A 23,632-nucleotide genomic window follows, 5' to 3' on the forward strand; every position below is an offset into this window, starting at 1 on the left:
AAAATGATAGAGAGAAGATAGCTTATGAGAGTAAGCTAGCAAGAAATATAAAAACAGGCAGCAAGAGCTTCTACAGGTATATAAAAAGGAAGAGAGTAGCTAAAGTCAACGTTGGTCTCCTAGACGATGAGTCTGGGAAATTAATAATGGAAAACAGGGAATTGGCAGAGACTTTGAACAAATATTTTGTATCAGTCTTCACGGTAGAAGACACTAAAAGCATCCTAATAATGGATAATCAAGGGGCTATTGGGGTGAGGGGAACTTAAAACAATCACTATCACTAGAGAGAAAGTACTAGGCAAACTAATGGGACTAAAGGTGGACAAGTCCCCTGGACCTGATGGCCTGTATCCTAGAGTCTTAAAAGAGGTGGCTGCAGAGATAGTGGATGCATTGGTTGTAATCTGCCATAATTCCCTGGAATCTGGAGAGGTCCCAGCGGACTGGAAAACCACAAGTGTAACGCCCCTATGTAAGAAAGGCGGGAGACTGAAAGCAGGCAACTATCGACCAGTTAGCCGAACATCTGTCATTGGGAAAATGCTGGAGTCCATCATTAAGGAAGTGATAGCAGGTCATTTAGAAAATTATAATATAGTCAAGCAGGGTCAGTGTGGTTTTATGAAAGGGAAATCATGTTTGACAAATTTGCTGGAGTTCTTTAAGGATATTATGAGCAGGGTGGATAAAGGAGAACCAGTAGATGTCATGTATTTGGATTTTTAGAAGGCATTCGATAAGTTGCCACATAAAAGGTTACTATACAAAATAAGAGCTCACGGGGTTGGGGGTAATATATTAGCATGGATAGAGGATTGGCTAACTAACAGAAAACAGAGAGTCAGGATAAATGGGTCATTTTCAGGTTGGCAAATTGCAACTAGTAGGGTTCCGCAGGGATCAGTGCTGGGGCCTCAACTATTTACAATCTATATTAATGACTTGGATGAAGGGACTCAGTGTAATCTAGTCAAATTTGCTGATGATACAAAGATAGGTGGGAAAGCAAATTGTGTGGAGGATGCAAAGTATCTCCAAAGGGATATAGATAGGCTAAGTGAATGGGCAAAAGTCTGGCAGATGGAGTATAATGTGAGAAAATGCGAGGTTATCCACTTTGGTAGGAAAAATAAAAAAGCAAATTATTATTTAAATGGGGAGAGTTTACAAAATGCTGAGGTACAGACGGATCTGGGAGTCCTTGTACATGAATCACAAAAAGTTAGCATGCAGGTACAGCAAGTAATTAGGAAGGCAAATGGAATGCTGGCCTTTATTGCAAAGGGAATGGAGTATAAAAGTAGGTATGTCCTGGTACAACTGTACAGGGTGTTAGTAAGACCACACCTGGAGTAATGCGTACAGTTTTGGTCTCTTTATTTAAGGAAGGATATACTTGCATTGGAGGCAGTTCAGAGAAGGTTCACGAGGTTGATTCCGGAGATGAGGGGGTTGTCTTATGAAGAAAGGTCGAGCAGGTTGGGCCTATACTCATTGGACTTTAGAAGAATGAGAGGGATCTTATTGAAACATATAAGATTCTGAAGGGGCTTGACAGGGTAGATGCAGAGAGGATGTTGCCCGTCGTGGGGTAATCTAGAACTAGGAGGCATAATTTCAGAATAAGAGGAAACCCTTTTAAATCGGAAATGAGGAGGAATTTCTTCTCTCAGAGGGTCGTGAATCTTTGGAATTCTCTTCCCCAGAGAGCTGTGGAGGCTGGGTCATTGAATATATTTAAGGTGGAGATAGACAGATTTTTGAACAATAAGGGAGTCAAGGGTTATGGGGAGCGGGCAGTGAAGTGGAGTTGAGGCCAAGATCAGATCAACCATGATCTTATTGAATGGTGGAGCAGGCTCGAGGGGCCAAATGACCTACTCCTGCTCCTACGTCTTATGTTCTTAAACATTCACTCCCTACACCACTGGCCCACTGAGGCTGCAGTGTGTACCATCTATAAGATGCACTGCAACAACTTGCTAAGATTTCTTTGACAGCACCTCCCAAACCCGCAACCTCTGCCACCTAGACGGACAAGGGCAGCAGGCACCTGGGAACACCACCACCTCCAAGTTCCCCTTCAAGTCACACACCATCCTGACTTGGAAATATATCGCCGTTCCTTCATTGTTGCTGAGTCAAAATCCTGGAACTCCCTCTCTAACAACACTGTGGGAGTACTTTCACCACACGGACTGCAGCGGTTCAAGAAGGCGGCTCACCACCACCATCTCAAGGGTAATTAGGGATGGGCAATAAATGCTGGCCTTGCCCACACCCAAGGAACGAATAAAAAAAAAGCCTAGCACCTTGTCTATGTCGGGTCCACAATTGAGTTCAAATCTCAGTCAAACCAGAACCCTATGAATGACACTCCAGCACTCTATTCATTGCTAAACTCTGTGTGCCTGTGAGTAAAACTGGCTTTCGATAGATTTAGAAATCCCTTCTGTGAACTAGATTGGCCTGTTCATTCCTGTGGGCCTGCAGTAGATCAACTGAACTGCAGCATTTTGACCTGCTGAGAATAGCTGGTAGAATTCAACATTTGCATCATCTGCAGGGCTAACCCTGACAGTGTGGGGACATTTTATGTAGCTACCACTGGCAGTAAGGAGTTAACAGGAACTTCACCCACATAGTAAGTTGAGGATGGAACAAATGAAATGGTTTGGGGATGGATTCCACCCTCCCCCACCAAATTGGACAGCTGCCTCACTAGGGGCAGAGCTGCAGTTGAGTCAGAGAAACCATGATCACTTATTTTTAAATTCAGTGATGCAATAATGAGTTCAGCCACTGCTGATACTGGAGAACTGTAAATCCAGGAGACAGGTTAATCATTTCACCACCCATTCTGTCAATTACCTTCTTTTAGCTCCTCAATGCTAACCCATTATCCAGTGTTAATCCCAGCAGGGATACTAATTTACCTGTTGGTAGCCATTGCCAGCAGTTTGAACATTATTCAAAAATCAAATGGTACAATCATCATCAAAAGACATTTCTTGCAATATTGTAGTCAACATGCTAGCAATTGCACTCAGAGTGGGTAAAATTATTTTCAGCTAAGACTCAAAGAAAATAAAATTTTACATACATTTTTAAAGAGCATCTACAATAAACAAGCTGTTATGTGGTCCATTATTTGTTCTTATTAAACTTGACAGTACAGTATATGTTTAAAATCACCCCACTACCTCACTTCTGTTGAATACATCTCTTCTGATGAATGTATCACATTTGGAAAAGCCAATATTAATTCAGTGCCAGCCCATCAGGAGCTCGCCACAGGAACTGACCTGTTTCCTACTGTGTGGAGCAAAGTGATTTAAGACCTATTCAACAACTCACCCCTAGATCCTTTAGAGCGTGTGCGCAGTCTCTTTTCCTCACTGTCTGTATCCATCTGGAACATGGTGAGAGATGTTAGTGGCAACTATTGCCCATGATTTCCGGCACTCATCTTACCATAAATTAATAATAATAAATAAATCAAAGACTTTGCATAATAGTTTTGCACTGTTATATACTGTTTTCACCAAACCTATCTCCGTCATTGCTGGTTGAAGGTCATCTCTAATTTTTGCATTCTCAGAAAGGAACTGAGTGAACAGGATGTGCTGTTACCTTAGTTTAAATGGGAAACATGACTCTTTTATCTAATGTTGTGTTGTGATTGAAAGCAGTGACCTGTATTAGATTTATAATAGGGGAGCAGGTGTGGCTATGATGGACCTTAATTTCCTTTAATAAACCTTTTGTGCGCTGCACTCATATGGCAATACGATGCTCTCTGAGGCCCTGCGCATAATAGGTTCATTACTTTTGATTACTATGGTCTATTGAGAGAAAGAACTCCCCAACACACTATATTATATGCTGTTAAACCAATATATATACCATTTATTCATTTTCTTTCAGTAGTTCACATGCGGCACTTACAGTGATTTTAACAACTGGCCTTCATAAATTAAAACGATCAAAAGACACAACTGGTGTATTTTATAGCAGGTAGAATTAGCATCTGTGCGGTCTGTTTTCTTGCTGCATCCATCTCACAAGTTAGTCTAAATTTGATTTGGCCGTGCATAACAATAATAAATCTTTAATCGCACAAAACATTGTGGTAAATTGACAAGAGTGGATTTATAATATCTGGGGGAAAGATAAAGAAGGTCAGATTGACCCAACCAAGCTTTCTATTTTAGTAGCTTTTCTAAGAAGGAAATCCCTTCTGTTCGAAATGAAAGAAGACTCTGACACACAAACATCCTCCGAACTAAACTAATTTCTGCGGCACATTAAAAATGTGTATAATTTGGATGCAGCCACTAAAGGATAAAATTGCTTTGCAATATGTGGCAATAAAATGCAAGATTTATGGGCTTTATTTTAAAAAATGCAATCCTGGCTAGCTGTAGTTATTAAAAAATATTTAAGTAGTGCAGTGCTATATCTGCCATCCCAAAATATATATAAAGAATTCTTGCTGCAACTTCTGCTGCTTCTTCCACACTCTTCCCTGAATCAGATTGGTAGCTTTGTTCACTAACACCTGAGTGCAAGTTTGTGGGGTCCGACCAACTCCATTTTTTTTTAAAGTTTGATTTTCTTTGCAACAGGCAAAAATCTGAATTTTGCATAAGTAACACTGGCACATACAAGGAAGCAAGCCTTATACAGACAGTGATTGCACAGGAAACCCGAATAAAAACTTAAAAAGTAGGGTAAAGGAGAAATGGGTAAGATCTCACATATAATGCAGTTAACTAGCAATAATGCACTTGATATATGCAGTTCTGTCAAATTAAGGGCATAACCGGTGCTCCGGTTTCCTCCCACAGTCCAAAGATGTGCGAGTTAGGTTGATTGGCTATGATAAATTGACCCTTAGCGTTAGGGGGATTAAATACGTGGGGTTACGGGGATAGGGTGGGATATGTGTTGGTGTAGGGGTTACGGGGATCGGGTGGGATATGTGTCGGTGCAGGCTCGATGGGCCGAAATGGCCTCTATCTGCACTGTGGGGTTTCTGTGATTTCTGTGATAACCTGATAGTCTGATTATCAGTCTTGCTCTTTATAATCAAGCCTATCCTCAATATAGCAAGACTTCATAGCCTAGAAATTACTGTTGGTAATATTATTAGAGAAACATGTAACACTTCCATATAACATTCGCCTATCCACTATTTGAACAGAGGAACAATCCCATTTATTTCAAACAGGTTAACACCTCTGTTAAACTAACAGAAAGAGAATGGCTACTGTAACAGTGTGCATCTCTAAAAATAGAAAATGAATGAACTGTAAATAAAGCCAATTAGCACTCTCTCTAATTTTGTTGTACAGCAAATTGTAAAGTAATCCCAGTTTAAAAAAAATAGCTTCTAGGACCTTAGAGGTGTCAGAGTATCACTGCACCACTGAACTTATCTGCAACAGAAATATCTAATGAAGACACTAGGCTCACCTTTGTCGGTTTGCCGTTATAGTTATCTGGTGCTTCACAGTGTCCAAGCTTTTCACTGTTTCCACGTATCAATGCCTGCTTTAACAGGTAATCCTGAAATTCATTCTCTGCAAGATTAAAAACATCAACAATAAACTCTTGCGTTTTGAAAGGAAATCAAAATGCAAAATAAAAAGGGCCTGTATGTTTTATCACAATTTTCTTTAAATGTTAACTCGGCTGTTTTTAAAAAAAAAGAAAACTTGCATTTATATAGTGCCTTTTACGGCCACCAGATGTCCCAAAGTGCTTTACATTCAATGAAGTACTTTTTGAAATGCAGTCACTGTTGTAATGTAGGAAACACAGTAGCCAATTTGCGCACAGCAAGCTTCCACTAACAGCAATGTGATAATGACCAGATAATCTGTTTTAGTGATGTTGATTGAGGGATAAATGTTGGCCAGGACACCGAGGATAACTCCCCTACTCTTCATCAAAATAGTGCCATAGGATCTTTTATGTCCACCTAACAGCAGATGGGGCCTTGGTTTAATGTCTCATCTGAAAGACGGCACCTCCGACAGTGCAGCACTCCCTCAGTACTGCACTGGAGTATCAGCCTAGATTTCTTGTGCTCAAGGGGGGTGATTTTGCCAATGGGGGCACGTTGGAGGCGGGACTATTGCTTGTCAGGTTTCAGTCCCGCCTCCATCGACTTGTGGCCAACCCACGCTATTTTCCCTTGATTGACCTTGTTAAGCCCACCTAGCAGGCTTAGCAGGCCAATTAAGGGGAATCCGGTTACAGAGAACGTCAGCATATGACGTTACATCTGTCAAAAATTTTTGACAGATGAATTGTCATCATTTGACAGCTCTGTGAAGCTTTGACAGCTCTCTGTCACTTTTCACTCACATCACATATTTACCTCTCCACACTTGTACTCATCACTCACCTCCATAGCGCACTTTTGCACCCCTCCGATCCCCCGCAGACCCTCTGCTCGCCTTGGTGACCCTGGTGGGGTTTCCTGACGTTGGGAAGCCCGCACCTCTGGTGGAAAAATGGGGATATTCCTCTTAACTGCCTGTTAACAGGTGGGTTGGGGGCGGGATGGGTACCCACCCCCAGATTCTGCCATTTTCCTGACAGTCCCGCCTCCAAACCCACCTCCTGGCTGGCAAAATCGCCCCCCAAGTCTCTGGAGTAGGACCTGATCCCACAACCTTTTGACTCCGAAGCAAGGATGCTACCAACTGAGCCACAGCTGACACTTAAGTCTTCGTTTTACCTTTGTCTCTATGTGACCACTTTGCATGCTGCCTGGTTATATAGCATGCAGAGCAGCACCAGTTACACAAACTGTCACCACCAATTCTAATTTCTTAATCTAAGAAATTCACTGCACTGGATTACAGTTAACCCTGAAACAGAAGGTGTTGAACCAGAATTGGCTTTGTTTAAAGTAATACATTGTAAGAGTAAAGCAAAGTTGTCTATATTTATTTGTCTTCCAACCAAACAGCCTACATTCAAATACAGGACCCCAATTTACACATGTAAATTCTGGGGGGGGGACGAAATTCATTATAGCCCAGGAATGGGCACTAACTTCAGAAATGTTTGAGATTTAGCACCAGGTGCTAATGAATCTTGCTGCATGCAAAGTTCAGTGTCATCGCTCAAAGAAAGGACTGGAGTGCTAAATCAAGCGCAAATGACCTAGCTCAGTGGCATTAGACTCAAAGCGCTAAACAATTTCAGGTGCAGTCTAATCGCTAGTCATCATTACCACAGGTTGTTTCCAGTTCTTAAAGGGGAGGTTCAATCATGCTGCAGAACCTCATTCTCATTGCTGGTTCTGCAGCTGTCTCAGCAAGCAGCAGAAGGCCAAGGAGAAGAAACCAGACCACTGGCAGATCAAGAGCCCAGGGAGAGAGCTCGCAGATTATGTGACCAGGCATTGGAGGCGTTGGTCTCTGCTGTGGAGAGATGGAGGGCGGTGCTCTACCCGGCCAGTGGCAGGAGGCCCTCACTGCAAGTCTTCCACGCCATGTGGAGGCAGGTTGCCCAGCAGGTCTCGGGCAACACTGTGGTCCCCAGGACCTACACACAGTGCAGGAAGAAATTTAACGACCTCACTCGGGTGGTCAGGGTGATTCAATGCTTCAACAAATGCTACATACCATCGTCTGAACCACAGTCTGCACACACTGCCCAAAGCACCACACCCCCAGCATTCACCCACCAAAAATCTCCACCTACCAACACTCACACCCACATCTCACTCCTTGCACACAATGACAGCTATTCAACTATGGCAGGCACATCTCCTAAACACATTGCTCCACACTCACTAACACACTTTCCTCTCTTACAGGCCAAGGTCACTCACAACAGGAGGGAGCAGGAGTGCACAGGCGGGGGACAACGTGACACCCAACCACTTTCTGAGCTGGAGGAAAGAGTTCTGCAAATCATTGGGCACCAGGTGGTGGGCACCGTGGCCACTGGCAATGTTGACCTCCTTGGGGACAACAATGGTATGTTCATCCCTACTCCTTCTTCTCACATCCCACTTGCACATCACCACACAAGCCTTTCGCAATTTCCAGTCAATCATGCTGTATACATGCCTTTCTCCCTTCCTGCCCCCTCTCCTCATCTTAACCCGACTGTTGTGCCTTTATGCATTCAGTTAATGAGCAAGTAGCTGAGCAGCCTGTCCCTGAACTGATGTCCTACAGGGAGTGTTGGCTAGTGCTGTTGGAGAGGGTTTAAACTAAAATGGCAGGGGGTTGGGAACCTGTGCAGGGAGACATAGGAAAGGGAAGCAAGGATAGAAGCAAAAGACAGGAAGGAGAAAAGCAAAAGTGGCAGTCAGAGAAATCAAGGGTTTAAATCAAACATGGCCACAGTAAATAATAATTCTAAAAGGTCTAAGAGTGTTAAAAAAAACAAGCCTGAAGGCTTCGTGTCTTAATGCGAGGAGCATTCGTAATAAGGTGGATGAATTAGCTGTGCAAATAGATGTAAATGGATATGTTATAATTGGGATTACGGAGACATGGCTCTAGGGTGACCAAGGCTGGGAATTCAACATACAGGTGTATTCAATATTCAGGAAAGACAGGCAAAAAGGAAAAGGAAGTGGGGTAGCATTGCTAGTTAAAGAGGAGATTAACACAATAGTAAGGAAGGATATTAGCTCTGATGATGTGGAATCTGTATGGGTGGAGCTGAGAAATACCAAGGGGCAGAAAATGTTAGTGGGAGTTGTATATGGACCCCCAAACAGTAATGCTGAGGTTGGGGACGGCATTAAATGGGAAATTAGAGATGCGTGCAATAAGGGCACAGCAATTATCATGGGTGATTTTAATCTACATATAGATTGGGCTAACCAAATTAGTAACAATACTGTGGAGGAGGAATTCCTGGAGTGTAATCGGGATGGTTTCCTGGACCAATATGTTGAGGAACCAACTAGAGATCAGGCCATCTTAGACTGGGTATTATGTAATGAGAAAGGATTAATTAGCAATTTTGTTGTGCGAGGCCCCTTGGGGTAGAGCGATCATAATACGATAGAATTCTTCATTAAGATGGAGAGTGAAGTAGTTGACTCAGAGACTAGGGTCTTGAATTTAAATAAAGGAAACTACGATGGTATGAGGTGCGAGTTGGCTAGGATGGATTGGGGAATGTTACTTAAAGGGTTGATGGTGGATAGGCAATGGCAAACATTTAAAGATAGCATGGATGAACTACAAAATTTGTTCATCCCTGTTTGGCATTAAATAAAACAAAGAAGGTGACTCAACAGTGGGTAACAAGGGAAATTAGGGATAACATAAGATCCAAGGAAAGGACATATAAATTGGCCAGAAAAAGCAGCAAACCTGAGGATTGGGAGCAGTTTAGGATTGAGCAAAGGAGGACAAAGCGATTAATTAAGGGGGGAAATAGATTATGAGAGTAAGCTTGCATGGAACATAAAAACTGACTGTAAAAGCTTCTACAGATATGTGAAGAAAAAAAGATTGGTGAAGTCAAGCGTAGGTCTCTTGCAGTCAGAATCAGGGGAATTTATAATGGGGAACAAAGAAATGGCAGATGAACTAAATATATACATTGGTTCTGTCTCCACAAAGGAGGACACAAATAACCTCCCAGAGATGCTGGGGAACATAGGGTCTAATGAGAGGGAGGAACTGAATGAAATCAGTATTTGTAGTGAAATGGTGTTAGGGAAATTGATGGGATTGAAGGCCGATAAATCCCCAGGGCCTGATAATCTACATCCTAGGGTACTTGAGGAAGTGGCCCTAGAAATAGTAGGTGCATTGCTGGTCATCTTTCAAAATTCTATAGACTCTGGAACAGTTCTCATGGATTGGAGGGTAGCAAATGTAACCCCACGATTCAAAAAAGGTGGTTGAGAGAATACGGGGAATTATAGACTGGTAAGCCTGACACGGATAGTGGGGAAAATGCTAGAGTCCATTATAAAAGATGTAATAGCAGAGCACTTGGAAAACAGTGTCAGGATCGGACAAAGTCATCATCGATTTACAAAAGGTAAATCATGCTTGACTAATCTACTGGAATTTTGAGGATGTAACTGGTAGAATAGATAAGGGAGAACCAGTGGATGTGGTGTATTTGGACTTTCAGAAGGCTATCGATAAGGTCCCGCATAAGAGATTAGCGTGTAATGTTAAAGCACATGGGACTGGGGGTAAGGTACTGACTTGGATAGAGAACTGGTTGGCAGACAGGGAGCATAGAGTTGGAACAAACGGATCTTTTTCTGAGTGGCAGGCAGTGACTAGTGGGGTACTGCAGGGATCGGTGCTAGGACCCCAGATATTCACAATATATGTTAATGATCTAGACGAGGGAACTATATGTAATATCTCCAAGTTTGCAGATGACACAAAACTGGGTGGGCGTGTGTGCTGTGAGGAGGATGCTGAGAAACTCCAGTATGATTTGGACAGGTTGGGTGATTGGGCAGATGCTTGGCAGATGCAGTATAATGCGGATAAATGTGAGGTTATCCACTTTGGTGGCAAAAACAGGAAGACAGGTTATTATCTGAATGACAATAGATTAGGAGCAGGGGAAGTACAACGAGACGTGGGTGTCTTTGTGCACCAGCTGCTGAAGGTAAGCATGCAGGTGCAGCAGGCGGTTAAGAAGGCAAATGGTATGTTGGCCCTCATAGCAAGAGGATTTGAGTGCAGGAGCAAGGATGTCTTGCTGCAGTTATACAGGGCCTTGGTGAGACCACACCTTGAGTATTGTGTAGTTTTGATCGCCTCATCTGAGGAAGGATGTTCTTGCCATGGAAGGAGTGCAGCGAAGATTCACAAGGCTAATACCTGGGATGGCAGGAATGACGTATGAGGAGCGATTGGGTCGATTGGGCTTATATTTGCTGGAGTTTAGAAGAATGAGAGAGGATCTCATTGAAACTTATAAAATTCTACCAGGACTAGACAGACTAGATGCAGGAAGGCTGTTCCCGATGGCGGGGGAGTCCAGCACCAGGGGTCACAGTCTAAAGATAAGGGATAAGCCATTTAGGACAGAGATGAGGAGCAATTTCTTCACCCAGAGAGTGGTGAATCTGTGGAATTCTCTACCACAAAAGGCAGTTGAGGCCAATTCATTAAATATATTCAAGAAGGAGTTAGATATATTTCTTAAGGCTAAAGGGATCAAGGGATATGAGGAGAAAGCAGGGATAGTGTACTGAATTTGGGTGATCAGCCATGATCTCATTAAATGGCGGCCGAATGGCCTACTCCTGCTCATATCTTCTATTTTTCTATGTTTCTAAAACTGACTGTAAAAACTTCTATAGATATGTGAAGAGAAAAGGATTGGTGAAGTCAAGCGTAGGTCCCTTGCAGTCAGAAACAAGGAACGTTATAATGGGGAACAAAGAAATGGCTGACCAATTAAATACATACTATAGTAATCTGGGATGTTATGATTAAAGTTATCCACCAGGTGGTGCTGTAGCCAATGCTGCTGCTAAGGTCAGAGGTTTGCTTCCTGTTAAGGTCAGAGGTTTGCTTCTTGTCAAGGTCAGCAAAGGTGCAATGCCTGGAAGCAGGCCTGCCTGGTTGTCTTGCAATCGTTCAATAAAGCACTCATATTAATCCTCATACATCGCCTCTTCGAGTTCCTTGTCTCACTACATGGATTTATCACATTTGGCGACGAGGTAAAACAGGACCCTGAATAAGAGAAGTCTGCCAGGACGTTTAAACAACAAAATCACGAGCTGCAGTTAGCTACCAGTTGGAAGAGAGCATGGCTGCCACGGTAGGAATGGTCTCGGCTTTTGATATTCAAGCACAAACTTGGGAGGAATACTGTGAAGTGTTGGCTTATTTTTTCAAAGCAAATGAAATAAATGATGCCGGAAAAAGGAAAGCCATTCTGCTTAGTTCAGTGGGAAGCCAAACCTACAGTTTGATGAGGAATCTGCTCAGTCCTGAAAAGCCTGGAGACAAATCATTTGTTGAATTAGTGGCCATACTAAAAGAACATTTCAACCCTAAGCCTAGTGAGGTTGTACAGCGGTTCAAGTTTAATTCAAGGAACAGGAAAGAGGAAGAGAGTGTAATGGACTATGTAGCGGTGTTGCGTAAATTGGCACAAGATTGCAATTATGGAACAACCTGAAGGAAATGCTAGTTTGCGGAATAATGGACGACCGAATGCAGCGCAGATTATTATCGGAGACTGGGCTTACTTATGAAAAAGCATTGGAACTTGCTCATGCCATAGAATCAGCGAACCAAGATGTAAAAGAAATATAGGGTTCAGACAGGGCTAATGCTACGCAAGTTGCAGGTCAGGTTGTTGTGCACAAGTTGAACATGCGTCAGAAACCACAACATGAGCATGTGAAGGCATGTTATAGATGCAAGGGTGATCACCTGGCGAGTGAATGCCGGTTTCTGGAGGAAAAGTGCTACAAGTGTGGGAAACAAGGACACATAAAACGAGCTTGTCACCTGTGGAGGAATCCAAACCAAAAGGGGGAGGACAGCAAAACCAAGGGAGAGAAGTGAAAAAACATGGAGCACACCACATCAGCGGGGAAGCTGAGGAAGAAGAGAACATGTTCATAATGTATGGCATGTTAGAGAACATTCCAAAAGTGGCTCCAATCACATTGCAACTAACAGTAAATGACTCTAAGGGGAACTTTGAAGTGGATACAGGGTGCGGCATGACCATAATGAACAAGGCAGAGTACTCAAAATTGTGGAACCGTGCAAAAGTTCCAGAGTTAAAGCCTTGCTCCCTGCATCTTAAAACATATACAGGTGAACGAGTAGCGACATTCGGTACAGCTAAGGTAACTGTGCAACACAGGGACACAGTGGAACAGCTACCTGTAGTTATAGTATCGGGTACCGGACCAAACCTGTTAGGTCGGGGCTGGATAAAAGAACTTAAATTAGACTGGGGAGCAGTACATCAAATAGATGCGGGCAAACAGTTGACTTTGCAAGAAGTGTTGAGTGAACAAGAGAATATGTTCAAGGAGGAACTTGGCACATTTAATGGCCCCCCAGCTAAGATTTATGTAGACAAGGAGGCACCGCCAAGGTTTTTTAAACAACGACCTGTGCCTTATGCCATGAAGCCAAAGGTAGAGGCTGAGCTTGACCGTCTATTGAGAGAGAACATACTGGAGCCAGTGAAATGTTCGAAGTGGGCAGCTCCCATAGTACCTGTTTTGAAACTGGGCAATTCGGTAAGACTCTGTGGAGACTAAAAATTAGAGCAGTATCTGATTCCCAAAACAGAGGATCTCTTTGCAAACCTGGCTGGAGGAAAGAAATTCACAAAGTTGGATATGAGTCATGCCTACTTGCAGATTACACTGGATGACGAATCAAACAACTATGTCACCATAAATACACACAAGGGCTTGTTTACATATAACCGCTTACCATTTGGTGTCTCATCTAGTCCAGCTATCTTCCAGAGGACAATCGAAGGTGTACTGCAAGGGATTCCACGTGTTTCCATCTATATGGATGACATTCTGGTGACGGGAAGAACCGACCAGGAGCATCTGAGCACTCTGAGAGGGGTACTACAAAGATTGGATAAGGCTGGGTTACAGCTCAAGAGGAGTAAGTGCACTTTCCTGGGGAATGAGGCTGTGTTCCTGGGACACAGAGTGGACGCCACTGGGCTCCATCCAGTCAAGGAGAAGGTACAAGCACTGCATGATGCCCCTACTCCTACAAATGTGGCTGAGTTAAAAGCTTACCTGGGACTGCTGAACTATTATAACAGGTTTTTACCACACTTGTCAACTGTGTTAGCACCTCTTCACAAACTACTGTGCAAGGAGACACAGTGGCAGTGGGGGGAGGAGCAGGGGGTTTCATTTGAACAGTCCAATAAACTGATGCTGTCGTCGGATGTGCTGGTTCACTACAATGCAGAGAAAGGCATCATTCTCTCTTGTGACGCTTCACCTTACGGGGTGGGGGCAGTTCTTTCACACTGCATGGAAGATGGAACAGAAAGACCAATAGGGTTTATGTCCCGAACTCTAACACCAGCAGAAAAAAACTATTCCTAGTTAGACAAAGAGGCGTTAGCAGTAATGTTTGGGTTACAGAGGTTCCACAAGTACATATATGGCAGGATGTTCACCATATGCACCGATCATAAACCTCTTCTCTCTCTTTTCAATGAAATGAAAGCAGTTCCACAGATGGTGTCACCCCAGGTCCAGAGGTGGGCAGTGACGTTGAGGGCATATGAGTATGTCATCGTCTACAAGGTGGGCAAGTACCATGGGAACACAGATGCCTTGAGCCATCTTCCACTGCCAGGCACACCTATCCGTGCAGCTCCAGAGGACAGAGTTTTGATGTTGGAGGACACTGACATGGCACTTGTGACTGCAGAGCAAGTAAGAACATGGACAGGTAAAGATCCAGTACTGTCTAGAGTTCGAGAATATGTGGTGAGGGGATGGCCACAGCATCCAGAAGGGGCTGACTTCACACCCTACAGTGTCAGGAAAACAGAGCTGAGTGTTCAGGATGGTTGCGTGTTGTGGGGAGCACAAGTGATTATTCCACAGCCAGCACAACAGTCTATCCTAGAGCAACTACATCAGTGTCATCCTGGGGTCTCGCGTATGAAAGCCTTGGCTAGGAGTTACTTGTGGTGGCCAAAGCTAGATGAGGAGATAGAAAATCTAGTCAAGACACGCAGCACTTGTCAGGAACACCGGAAGGCAGCAGCAGCGGCTCCTCTCCACCCCTGCGCGTGGCCGGATAAACCATGGAGAAGATTGCACTTAGATTATGCGGGTCCATTCATGGGGAAGATGTTCCTCATAATCATTGATGCACATTCCAAATAGATGGATGGATGTTTATCCTGTAAATTCTGCTTCCGCCACTACTACGATAGACTGCCTGCGTCGGAGCTTCAGTAATCAAGTGCTATCGGAGATCGTGGTGAGTGACAATGCCACTTGTTTTGTGAGTACAGAGACAAAAGAGTTCTTGAGAAAAAATGGCATGGTGCAGGTGAGCTCGGCTCCATATCATCCGTCCTTGAATGGACTTGCGTAGAGAGCCGTACAAAACATTTAAGGAGATGATGAAAAAAAGTGCAGAAGGGAGTTTAGCAGCCAAAGTGTCATGGGTTCTGTTCACAGAAACATAGAAACATAGAAGATAGGAGCAGGAGTAGGCCATTCGGCCCCTCGAGCCTGCTCCGCCATTCGATGAGATCATGGCTGATCATCCAAACTCAGTACCCCGTATCTGCCTTCTCTCCATATCCCTTGTTACCATTAGCTCTAAGAAATATATCTAACTCCTTCTTGAATATTTTTAAAGGCTTGGCCTCAACCGCCTTCTGTGGTAGAGAATTCCACAGGTTCACCACTCTCTGGGTGAAGAAATTCTTCCTCATCTCTGTCCTAAATGGCTTACCCCTTATCCTTAGACTATGACCCCTGCTTCTGGACTCTCCAACCATCGGGAACATTCTACCTGCATCTAGTTTGTCCAGACCTGTCAGAATTTTAGAAGTTTCAATGAGATCCCCTCTCATTCTTCTAAGCTCCAGCGAGTATAAGCCCAATCGACCCAATCAAAATGGTGTTGGGGAAATTGACGGGATTGAAGGCCGATAAATCCCCAGGGCCTGATAATCTACATCCTAGGGTACTTAAGGACGTGGCCCTAGAAATAGTAGATGCATTGCTGATCATCTTCCAAAATTCGCTGGAATCTGGAACTGTACCCATGGATTGGAGGGTAGCTAATGTTACCCCACTATTCAAAAAGGGTGGTAGAGAGAAAGCGGGGAATTACAGACTGGTAAGCCTGACATCGGTAGTGGGGAAAATGCTAGAGTCCATTATAAAGGATGTAATAGCTGAGCACTTGGAAAACAGTGACAGGATCGGACAAAGTCAACATGGATTTACAAAAGGTAAATCATGCTTGCCAAATCTACTGCAATTTTTTGAGGATGCAACTGGGAAAATAGATAAGGGAGAACCAGTAGATGTGGTGTATTTGGACTTTCAAAAGGCTTTCGATAAGGTCCCGCATAAGAGATTAGCATGTAAAGTTAAGGCACATGGGATTGGGGGCAAGGTATTGACTTGGATAGAGGACTGGTTGGTGGACAGAAAGCGAGAGTAGGAATTAACGGGCCTTTTTCCGAGTGGCAGGCAGTGACTAGTGGGGTACCGCAGGGATCGGTCCGTGGACCCCAGCTATTCACAATATACATTAATGATCTAGATAAGGGAACTAGATGTAATATCTCCAAGTTTGCAGACGACACAAAGCTGGGTGGGCGTGTGTGCTGCGAGGAGGATACCGAGAAACTCCAGTATGATTTGGACAGGTTGGATGATTGGGCAGAAGCATGGCAGATGCAATATAACGTGGTTAAATGCGAGGTTATCCACTTTGGTGTCAAAAACAGAAAGGCAGACTATTATCTGAATGGCAATAGATTGGGAGAAGGGGAAGTGCAACGAGACCTGGGTGTCCTTGTGCACCAGTCGCTGAAGGTAAGCATGCAGGGGCAGCAGGCGGTGAAGAAGGCAAATGGTATGTTGGCCTTCATAGCAAAAGGGTTTGAGTACAGGAGCAAGGATGTCCTGCTGCAGTTGTACAGGGCCTTGGTGAGACCACACCTTGAGTACTGTGTGCAGTTTTGGTCACCTTATCTGAGGAAGGATGTTCTTGCCATGGAAGGAGTTCAGCGAAGATTCACAAGGCTAATACCTGGGATGGCAGGAATGACGTATGAGGAGAGATTGGGTCGATTGGGCTTATACTCGCTGGTGTTTAGAAGAATGAGAGGGGATCTCATTGAAACTTATAAAATTCTGACAGGTCTGGACAAATTAGTTGCAGGTAGAATGTTCCCGATGGTTGGAGAGTCCAGAAGCAGGGGTCATAGTCTAAGGATAAGGGGTAAGCCATTTAGGAAAGAGATGAGGAAGAATTTCTTCACCCAGAGAGTGGTGAACCTGTGGAATTCTCTACCACAGAAGACGGTTGAGGCCAAGTCTTTAAAAATATTCAAGAAGGAGTTAGATATATTTCTTAGAGCTAATGGTAACAAGGGATATGGAGAGAAGGCAGATACGGGGTACTGAGTTTGGATGATCAGCCATGATCTCATCGAATGGCGGAGCAGGCTCGAGGGGCCGAATGGCCTACTCCTGCTCCTATCTTCTATGTTTCTATGTTTCTGTGAACAGAACCCATGACACTTTGGCTGCTAAACTCCCTTCTGCACTTTTTTTCATCATCTCCTTAAATGTTTTGTACAGCTCTCTACGCAAGTCCATTCGAGGACGGATGATATGGAGCCGAGGTCACCTGCACCATGCCATTTTTTCTCAAGAACTCTTTTGTCTCTGTACTCACAAAACAAGTGGCATTGTCACTCACCACAATCTCCGATAGCACTTGATTACTGAAGCTCCGACGCAGGCAGTCTATCGTAGTAGTGGCGGAAGCAGAATTTACAGGATAAACATCCATCCATTTGGAATGTGCATCAATGATTATGAGGAACATCTTCCCCATGAATGGACCCGCATAATCTAAGTGCAATCTTCTCCATGGTTTATCCGGCCACGCGCAGGGGTGGAGAGGAGCCGCTGCTGCTGCCTTCCGGTGTTCCTGACAAGTGCTGCGTGTCTTGACTAGATTTTCTATCTCCTCATCTAGCTTTGGCCACCACAAGTAACTCCTAGCCAAGGCTTTCATACGCGAGACCCCAGGATGACACTGATGTAGTTGCTCTAGGATAGACTGTTGTGCTGGCTGTGGAATAATCACTTGTGCTCCCCACAACACGCAACCATCCTGAACACTCAGCTCTGTTTTCCTGACACTGTAGGGTGTGAAGTCAGCCCCTTCTGGATGCTGTGGCCATCCCCTCACCACATATTCTCGAACTCTAGACAGTACTGGATCTTTACCTGTCCATGTTCTTACTTGCTCTGCAGTCACAAGTGCAATGTCAGTGTCCTCCAACATCAAAACTCTGTCCTCTGGAGCTGCACGGATAGGTGTGCCTGGCAGTGGAAGATGGCTCAAGGCATCTGCGTTCCCATGGTACTTGCCCGCCTTGTAGACGATGACATACTCATATGCCCTCAACGTCACTGCCCACCTCTGGATCTGGGGCGACACCATCTGTGGAACTGCTTTCATTTCATTGAAAATAGAGAGAAGAGGTTTATGATCGGTGCATATGGTGAACATCCTGCCATATATGTACTTGTGGAACCTCTGTAACCCAAACATTACTGCTAACCCCTCTTTGTCTAACTGGGAATAGTTTTTTTCCGCTGGTGTTAGAGTTCGGGACATAAACCCTATTGGTCTTTCTGTTCCATCTTCCATGCAGTGTGAAAGAACTGCCCCCACCCCGTAAGGTGAAGCGTCACAAGAGAGAATGATGCCTTTCTCTGCATTGTAGTGAACCAGCACATCCGACGACAGCATCAGTTTATTGGACTGTTCAAATGAAACCCCCTGCTCCTCTCCCCACTGCCACTGTGTCTCCTTGCACAGTAGTTTGTGAAGAGGTGCTAACACAGTTGACAAGTTTGGTAAAAACCTGTTATAATAGTTCAGCAGTCCCAGGTAAGCTTTTAACTCAGCCACATTTGTAGGAGCAGGGGCATCATGCAGTGCTTGTACCTTCTCCTTGATTGGATGGAGCCCAGTGGCGTCCACTCTGTGTCCCAGGAACACGGCCTCATTCCCCAGGAAAGTGCACTTACTCCTCTTGAGCTGTAACCCAGCCTTATCCAATCTTTGTAGTACCCCTCTCAGAGTGCTCAGATGCTCCTGGTCGGTTCTTCCCGTCACCAGAATGTCATCCATATAGATGGAAACATGTGGAATCCCTTGCAGTACACCTTCGATTGTCCTCTGGAAGATAGCTGGACTAGATGAGACACCAAACGGTAAGCGGTTATATGTAAACAAGCCCTTGTGTGTATTTATGGTGACATAGTTGTTTGATTCGTCATCCAGTGTAATCTGCAAGTAGGCATGACTCATATCCAACTTTGTGAATTTCTTTCCTCCAGCCAGGTTTACAAAGAGATCCTCTGTTTCGGGAATCAGATACTGCTCTAATTTTTAGTCTCCACAGAGTCTTACCGAATTGCCCGGTTTTAAAGCAGGTACTATGGGAGCTGCCCACTTCGAACATTTCACTGGCTCCAGTATGTTCTCTCTCAATAGACGGTCAAGCTCAGCCTCTACCTTTGGCTTCATGGCATAAGGCACAGGTCGTTGTTTAAAAAACTTGGCGGTGCCTCCTTGTCTTCATAAATCTTAGCTGGGGGGCCATTAAATGTGCCAAGTTCCTCCTTGAACATATTCTCTTGTTCACTCAACACTTCTTGCAAAGTCAACTGTTTGCCCGCATCTATTTGATGTACTGCTCCCCAGTCTAATTTAAGTTCTTTTATCCAGCCCCGACCTAACAGGTTTGGTCCGGTACCCGATACTATAACTACAGGTAGCTGTTCCACTGTGTCCCTGTGTTGCACAGTTACCTTAGCTGTACCTAATGTCGCTACTCGTTCACCTGTATATGTTTTAAGATGCAGGGAGCAAGGCTTTAACTCTGGAACTTTTGCACGGTTCCACAATTTTGAGTACTCTGCCTTGTTCATTATGGTCACGCCGCACCCTGTATCCACTTCAAAGTTTACCTTAGAGTCATTTACTGTTAGTTGCAATGTGATAGGAGCCACTTTTGGAATGTTCTCTAACATGCCATACATTATGAACATGTCCTCTTCTTCCTCAGCTTCCCCGCTGATGTGGTGTGCTCCATGTTTTTTCACTTCTCTCCCTTGGTTTTGCTGTCCTACCCCTTTTGGTTTGGATTCCTCCACAGGTGACTTCACCCTGCAATCTCATTTTATGTGTCCTTGTTTCCCACACTTGTAGCACTTTTCCTCCAGAAACCGGCATTCACTCGCCAGGTGATCACCCTTGCATCTATAACATGCCTTCACATGCTCATGTTGTGGTTTCTGACGCATGTTCAACCTGTGCACAACAACCTGACCTGCAACTTGCGCAGCATTAGCCCTGTCTGAACCCTGTATTTCTTTTATATCTTGGTTCGCTGATTCTATGGCATGAGCAAGTTCCAATGCTTTTTCATAAGATTCCCAGTCTCGGATAATAATCTGCGCTGCATTCGGTCGTCCATTATTCCGCAAACTAGCCTATCTCTCAGCATTTCCTTCAGGTTGTTCCATAATTGCAATCTTGTGCCAATTTACGCAACACCGCTACATAGTCCATTACACTCTCTTCCTCTTTCCTGTTCCTTGAATTAAACTTGAACCGCTGTACAACCTCACTCGGCTTAGGGTTGAAATGTTCTTTTAGCATGGCCACTAATTCAACAAATGATTTGTCTCCAGGCTTTTCAGGACTGAGCAGATTCCTCATCAAACTGTAGGTTTGGCTTCCCACTGAACTAAGCAGAATGGCTTTCCTTTTTCCGGCATCATTTATTTCATTTGCTTTGAAGAAATAAGCCAACACTTCACAGTATTCCTCCCAAGTTTGTGCTTGAATATCAAAAGCAGAGACCATTCCTACCGTGGCAGCCATGCTCTCTTCCAACTGGTAGCTAACTGCAGCTCGTGATTTTGTTGTTTAAACGTCCTGGCAGACTTCTCTTATTCAGGGTCCTGTTTTACCTCGTCGCCAAATGTGATAAATCCATGTAGTGAGACAAGGAACTCGAAGAGGCGATGTATGAGGATTAATATGAGTGCTTTATTGAACGATTGCAAGACAACCAGGCAGGCCTGCTTCCAGGCATTGCACCTTTGCTGACCTTGACAAGAAGCAAACCTCTGACCTTAACAGGAAGCAAACCTCTGACCTTAGCAGCAGCATTGGCTACAGCACCACCTGGTGGATAACTTTAATCATAACATCCCAGATTACTATAGTATGTATTTAATTGGTCAGCCATTTCTTTGTTCCCCATTATAACGTTCCTTGTTTCTGACTGCAAGGGACCTACGCTTGACTTCACCAATCCTTTTCTCTTCACATATCTATAGAAGTTTTTACAGTCAGTTTTAGAAACATAGAAAAATAGAAGATATGAGCAGGAGTAGGCCATTCAGCCGCCATTTAATGAGATCATGGCTGATCACCCAAATTCAGTACACTATCCCTGCTTTCTCCTCATATCCCTTGATCCCTTTAGCCTTAAGAAATATATCTAACTCCTTCTTGAATATATTTAATGAATTGGCCTCAACTGCCTTTTGTGGTAGAGAATTCCACAGATTCACCACTCTCTGGGTGAAGAAATTGCTCCTCATCTCTGTCCTAAATGGCTTATCCCTTATCTTTAGACTGTGACCCCTGGTGCTGGACTCCCCCGCCATCGGGAACAGCCTTCCTGCATCTAGTCTGTCTAGTCCTGGTAGAATTTTATAAGTTTCAATGAGATCCTCTCTCATTCTTCTAAACTCCAGCAAATATAAGCCCAATCGACCCAATCGCTCCTCATACGTCATTCCTGCCATCCCAGGTATTAGCCTTGTGAATCTTCGCTGCACTCCTTCCATGGCAAGAACATCCTTCCTCAGATGAGGCGATCAAAACTACACAATACTCAAGGTGTGGTCTCACCAAGGCCCTGTATAACTGCAGCAAGACATCCTTGCTCCTGTACTTGAATCCTCTTGCTATGAAGGCCAACATACCATTTGCCTTCTTCACCGCCTGCTGCACCTGCATGCTTACCTTCAGCAGCTGGTGCACAAAGACACCCAGGTCTCGTTGCACTTCCCCTTCTCCCAATCTATTGCCATTCAGATAATAATCTGCCTTCCTGTTTTTGCCACCAAAGTGGATAACCTCACATTTATCCGCATTATGCTGCATCTGCCAAGCATCTGCCCAATCACCCAACCTGTCCAAATCATACTGGAGTTTGTCGGCATCCTCCTCACAGCACATACGCCCACCCAGTTTTGTGTCGTCTGCAAACTTGGAGATATTACATATAGTTCCCTCGTCTAGATCATTAACATATATTGTGAATATCTGGGGTCCTAGCACCGATCCCTGCAGTACCCCACTAGTCACTGCCTGCCACTCAGAAAAAGATCCGTTTGTTCCAACGCTATGCTTCCTGTCTGCCAACCAGTTCTCTATCCAAGTCAGTACCTTACCCCCAGTCCCATGTGCTTTAACATTACACGCTAATCTCTTATGCGGGACCTTATCGATAGCCTTCTGAAAGTCCAAATACACCACATCCACTGGTTCTCCCTTATCTATTCTACCAGTTACATCCTCAAAATTCCAGTAGATTAGTCAAGCATGATTTACCTTTTGTAAATCGATGATGACTTTGTCCGATCCTGACACTGTTTTCCAAGTGCTTTGCTATTACATCTTTTATAATGGACTCTAGCATTTTTCCCACTATCCATGTCAGGCTTACCAGTCTATAATTCCCCGTATTCTCTCAACCACCTTTTTTGAATCGTGGGGTTACATTTGCTACCCTCCAATCCATGAGAACTGTTCCAGAGTCTATCGAATTTTGGAAGATGATCAGCAATGCATCTACTATTTCTAGGGCCACTTCCTTAAGTACCCTAGGATGTAGATTATCAGGCCCTGGGGATTTATCGGCCTTCAATCCCATCAATTTCCCTAACACCATTTCACTACAAATACTGATTTCATTCAGTTCCTCCCTCTCATTAGACCCTATGTTCCCCAACATCTCTGGGAGGTTATTTGTGTCCTCCTTTGTTGAGACAGAACCAAAATGCCATTTCTTTGTTCCCCATTATAACTTCCCCTGCTTCTGACTGCAAGGGACCTACACTTGATTTCACTAATCTTTTTCTCTTCACTTATCTATAAAAGCTCTTACAGTCAGTTTTTATGTTCCCTGAAAGCTTACTTTCATATTCTATTTTCCCCTTCTTAATTCATCCCTTTGTCCTCCTTTGTTGAATCCTAAAGTGCTCCCAATCCTCAGCGTTACTGCTTTTTCTGGTCAATGTATATGCCCTCTCCTTGGATCTTATGCTATCCCTAATTTCCCTTGTTAGCCACGGTTGAGTCACCCTTTTTGTTTTATTCTTATCCCAAACTGGGATGAACAACTTCTGTAGTTCATCCATGCGGTCTTTGAATGTTTGCCATTGCCTATCCACCGTCAACTCTTTGAGTGACATTCCCCAATCAATCCTACCCAATTCGCACCTCATACCGTCGTAGTTTCCTTTATTTAAATTGAAGACCCTAGTCTCTGATTCAACTACTTCATTCTCCATCCTAATGAAGAATTCTATCATATTATGATCGCTCTGACCCAAGGGGCCTCGCACAGCAAGATTGCTAATTAATCCTCTCTCATTACATAATACCCAGTCTAAGATGGCCTGATCTCTGGTTGGTTCCTCGACATATTGTTCCAGAAAACCATCCCGTAAACACTCCAGGAATTCCTCCTCCACAGTATTTTTACTAATTTGGTTAGCCCAATCTATATGTAAATTAAAGTCACCCATGATGACTGCCATGCCCTTATT

The 23,632-nt window shown here is 44.1% G+C and overlaps 1 protein-coding gene across 7 annotated transcripts in view; it reads right to left on the reverse strand.

The window, feature by feature from the left end:
- The window catches only part of st18 (ST18 C2H2C-type zinc finger transcription factor), a 586,894-nt gene that overhangs the window by 184,922 nt on the left and 378,340 nt on the right, over positions 1-23,632 (reverse strand). For 6 of the 7 annotated variants that reach the window (XM_085992910.1, XM_085992909.1, XM_085992912.1 and 3 more), the window contains 2 exons: positions 5,482-5,588; positions 3,361-3,415 (listed from right to left, as the gene is read on the reverse strand). In XM_085992910.1, coding sequence (XP_085849036.1) covers positions 3,361-3,415; positions 5,482-5,588 — 162 coding nt within the window. Of the gene's footprint in view, positions 1-3,360; positions 3,416-5,481; positions 5,589-23,632 lie in introns of those variants that run through there. The other variant, XM_085992914.1, reaches the window with a different exon arrangement.

Source organism: Somniosus microcephalus, chromosome 7, assembly GCF_052327205.1.
Source record: "Somniosus microcephalus isolate GS21.2 chromosome 7, FLI_Smic_1.0, whole genome shotgun sequence".
Lineage (NCBI taxonomy): Eukaryota > Metazoa > Chordata > Chondrichthyes > Squaliformes > Somniosidae > Somniosus > Somniosus microcephalus.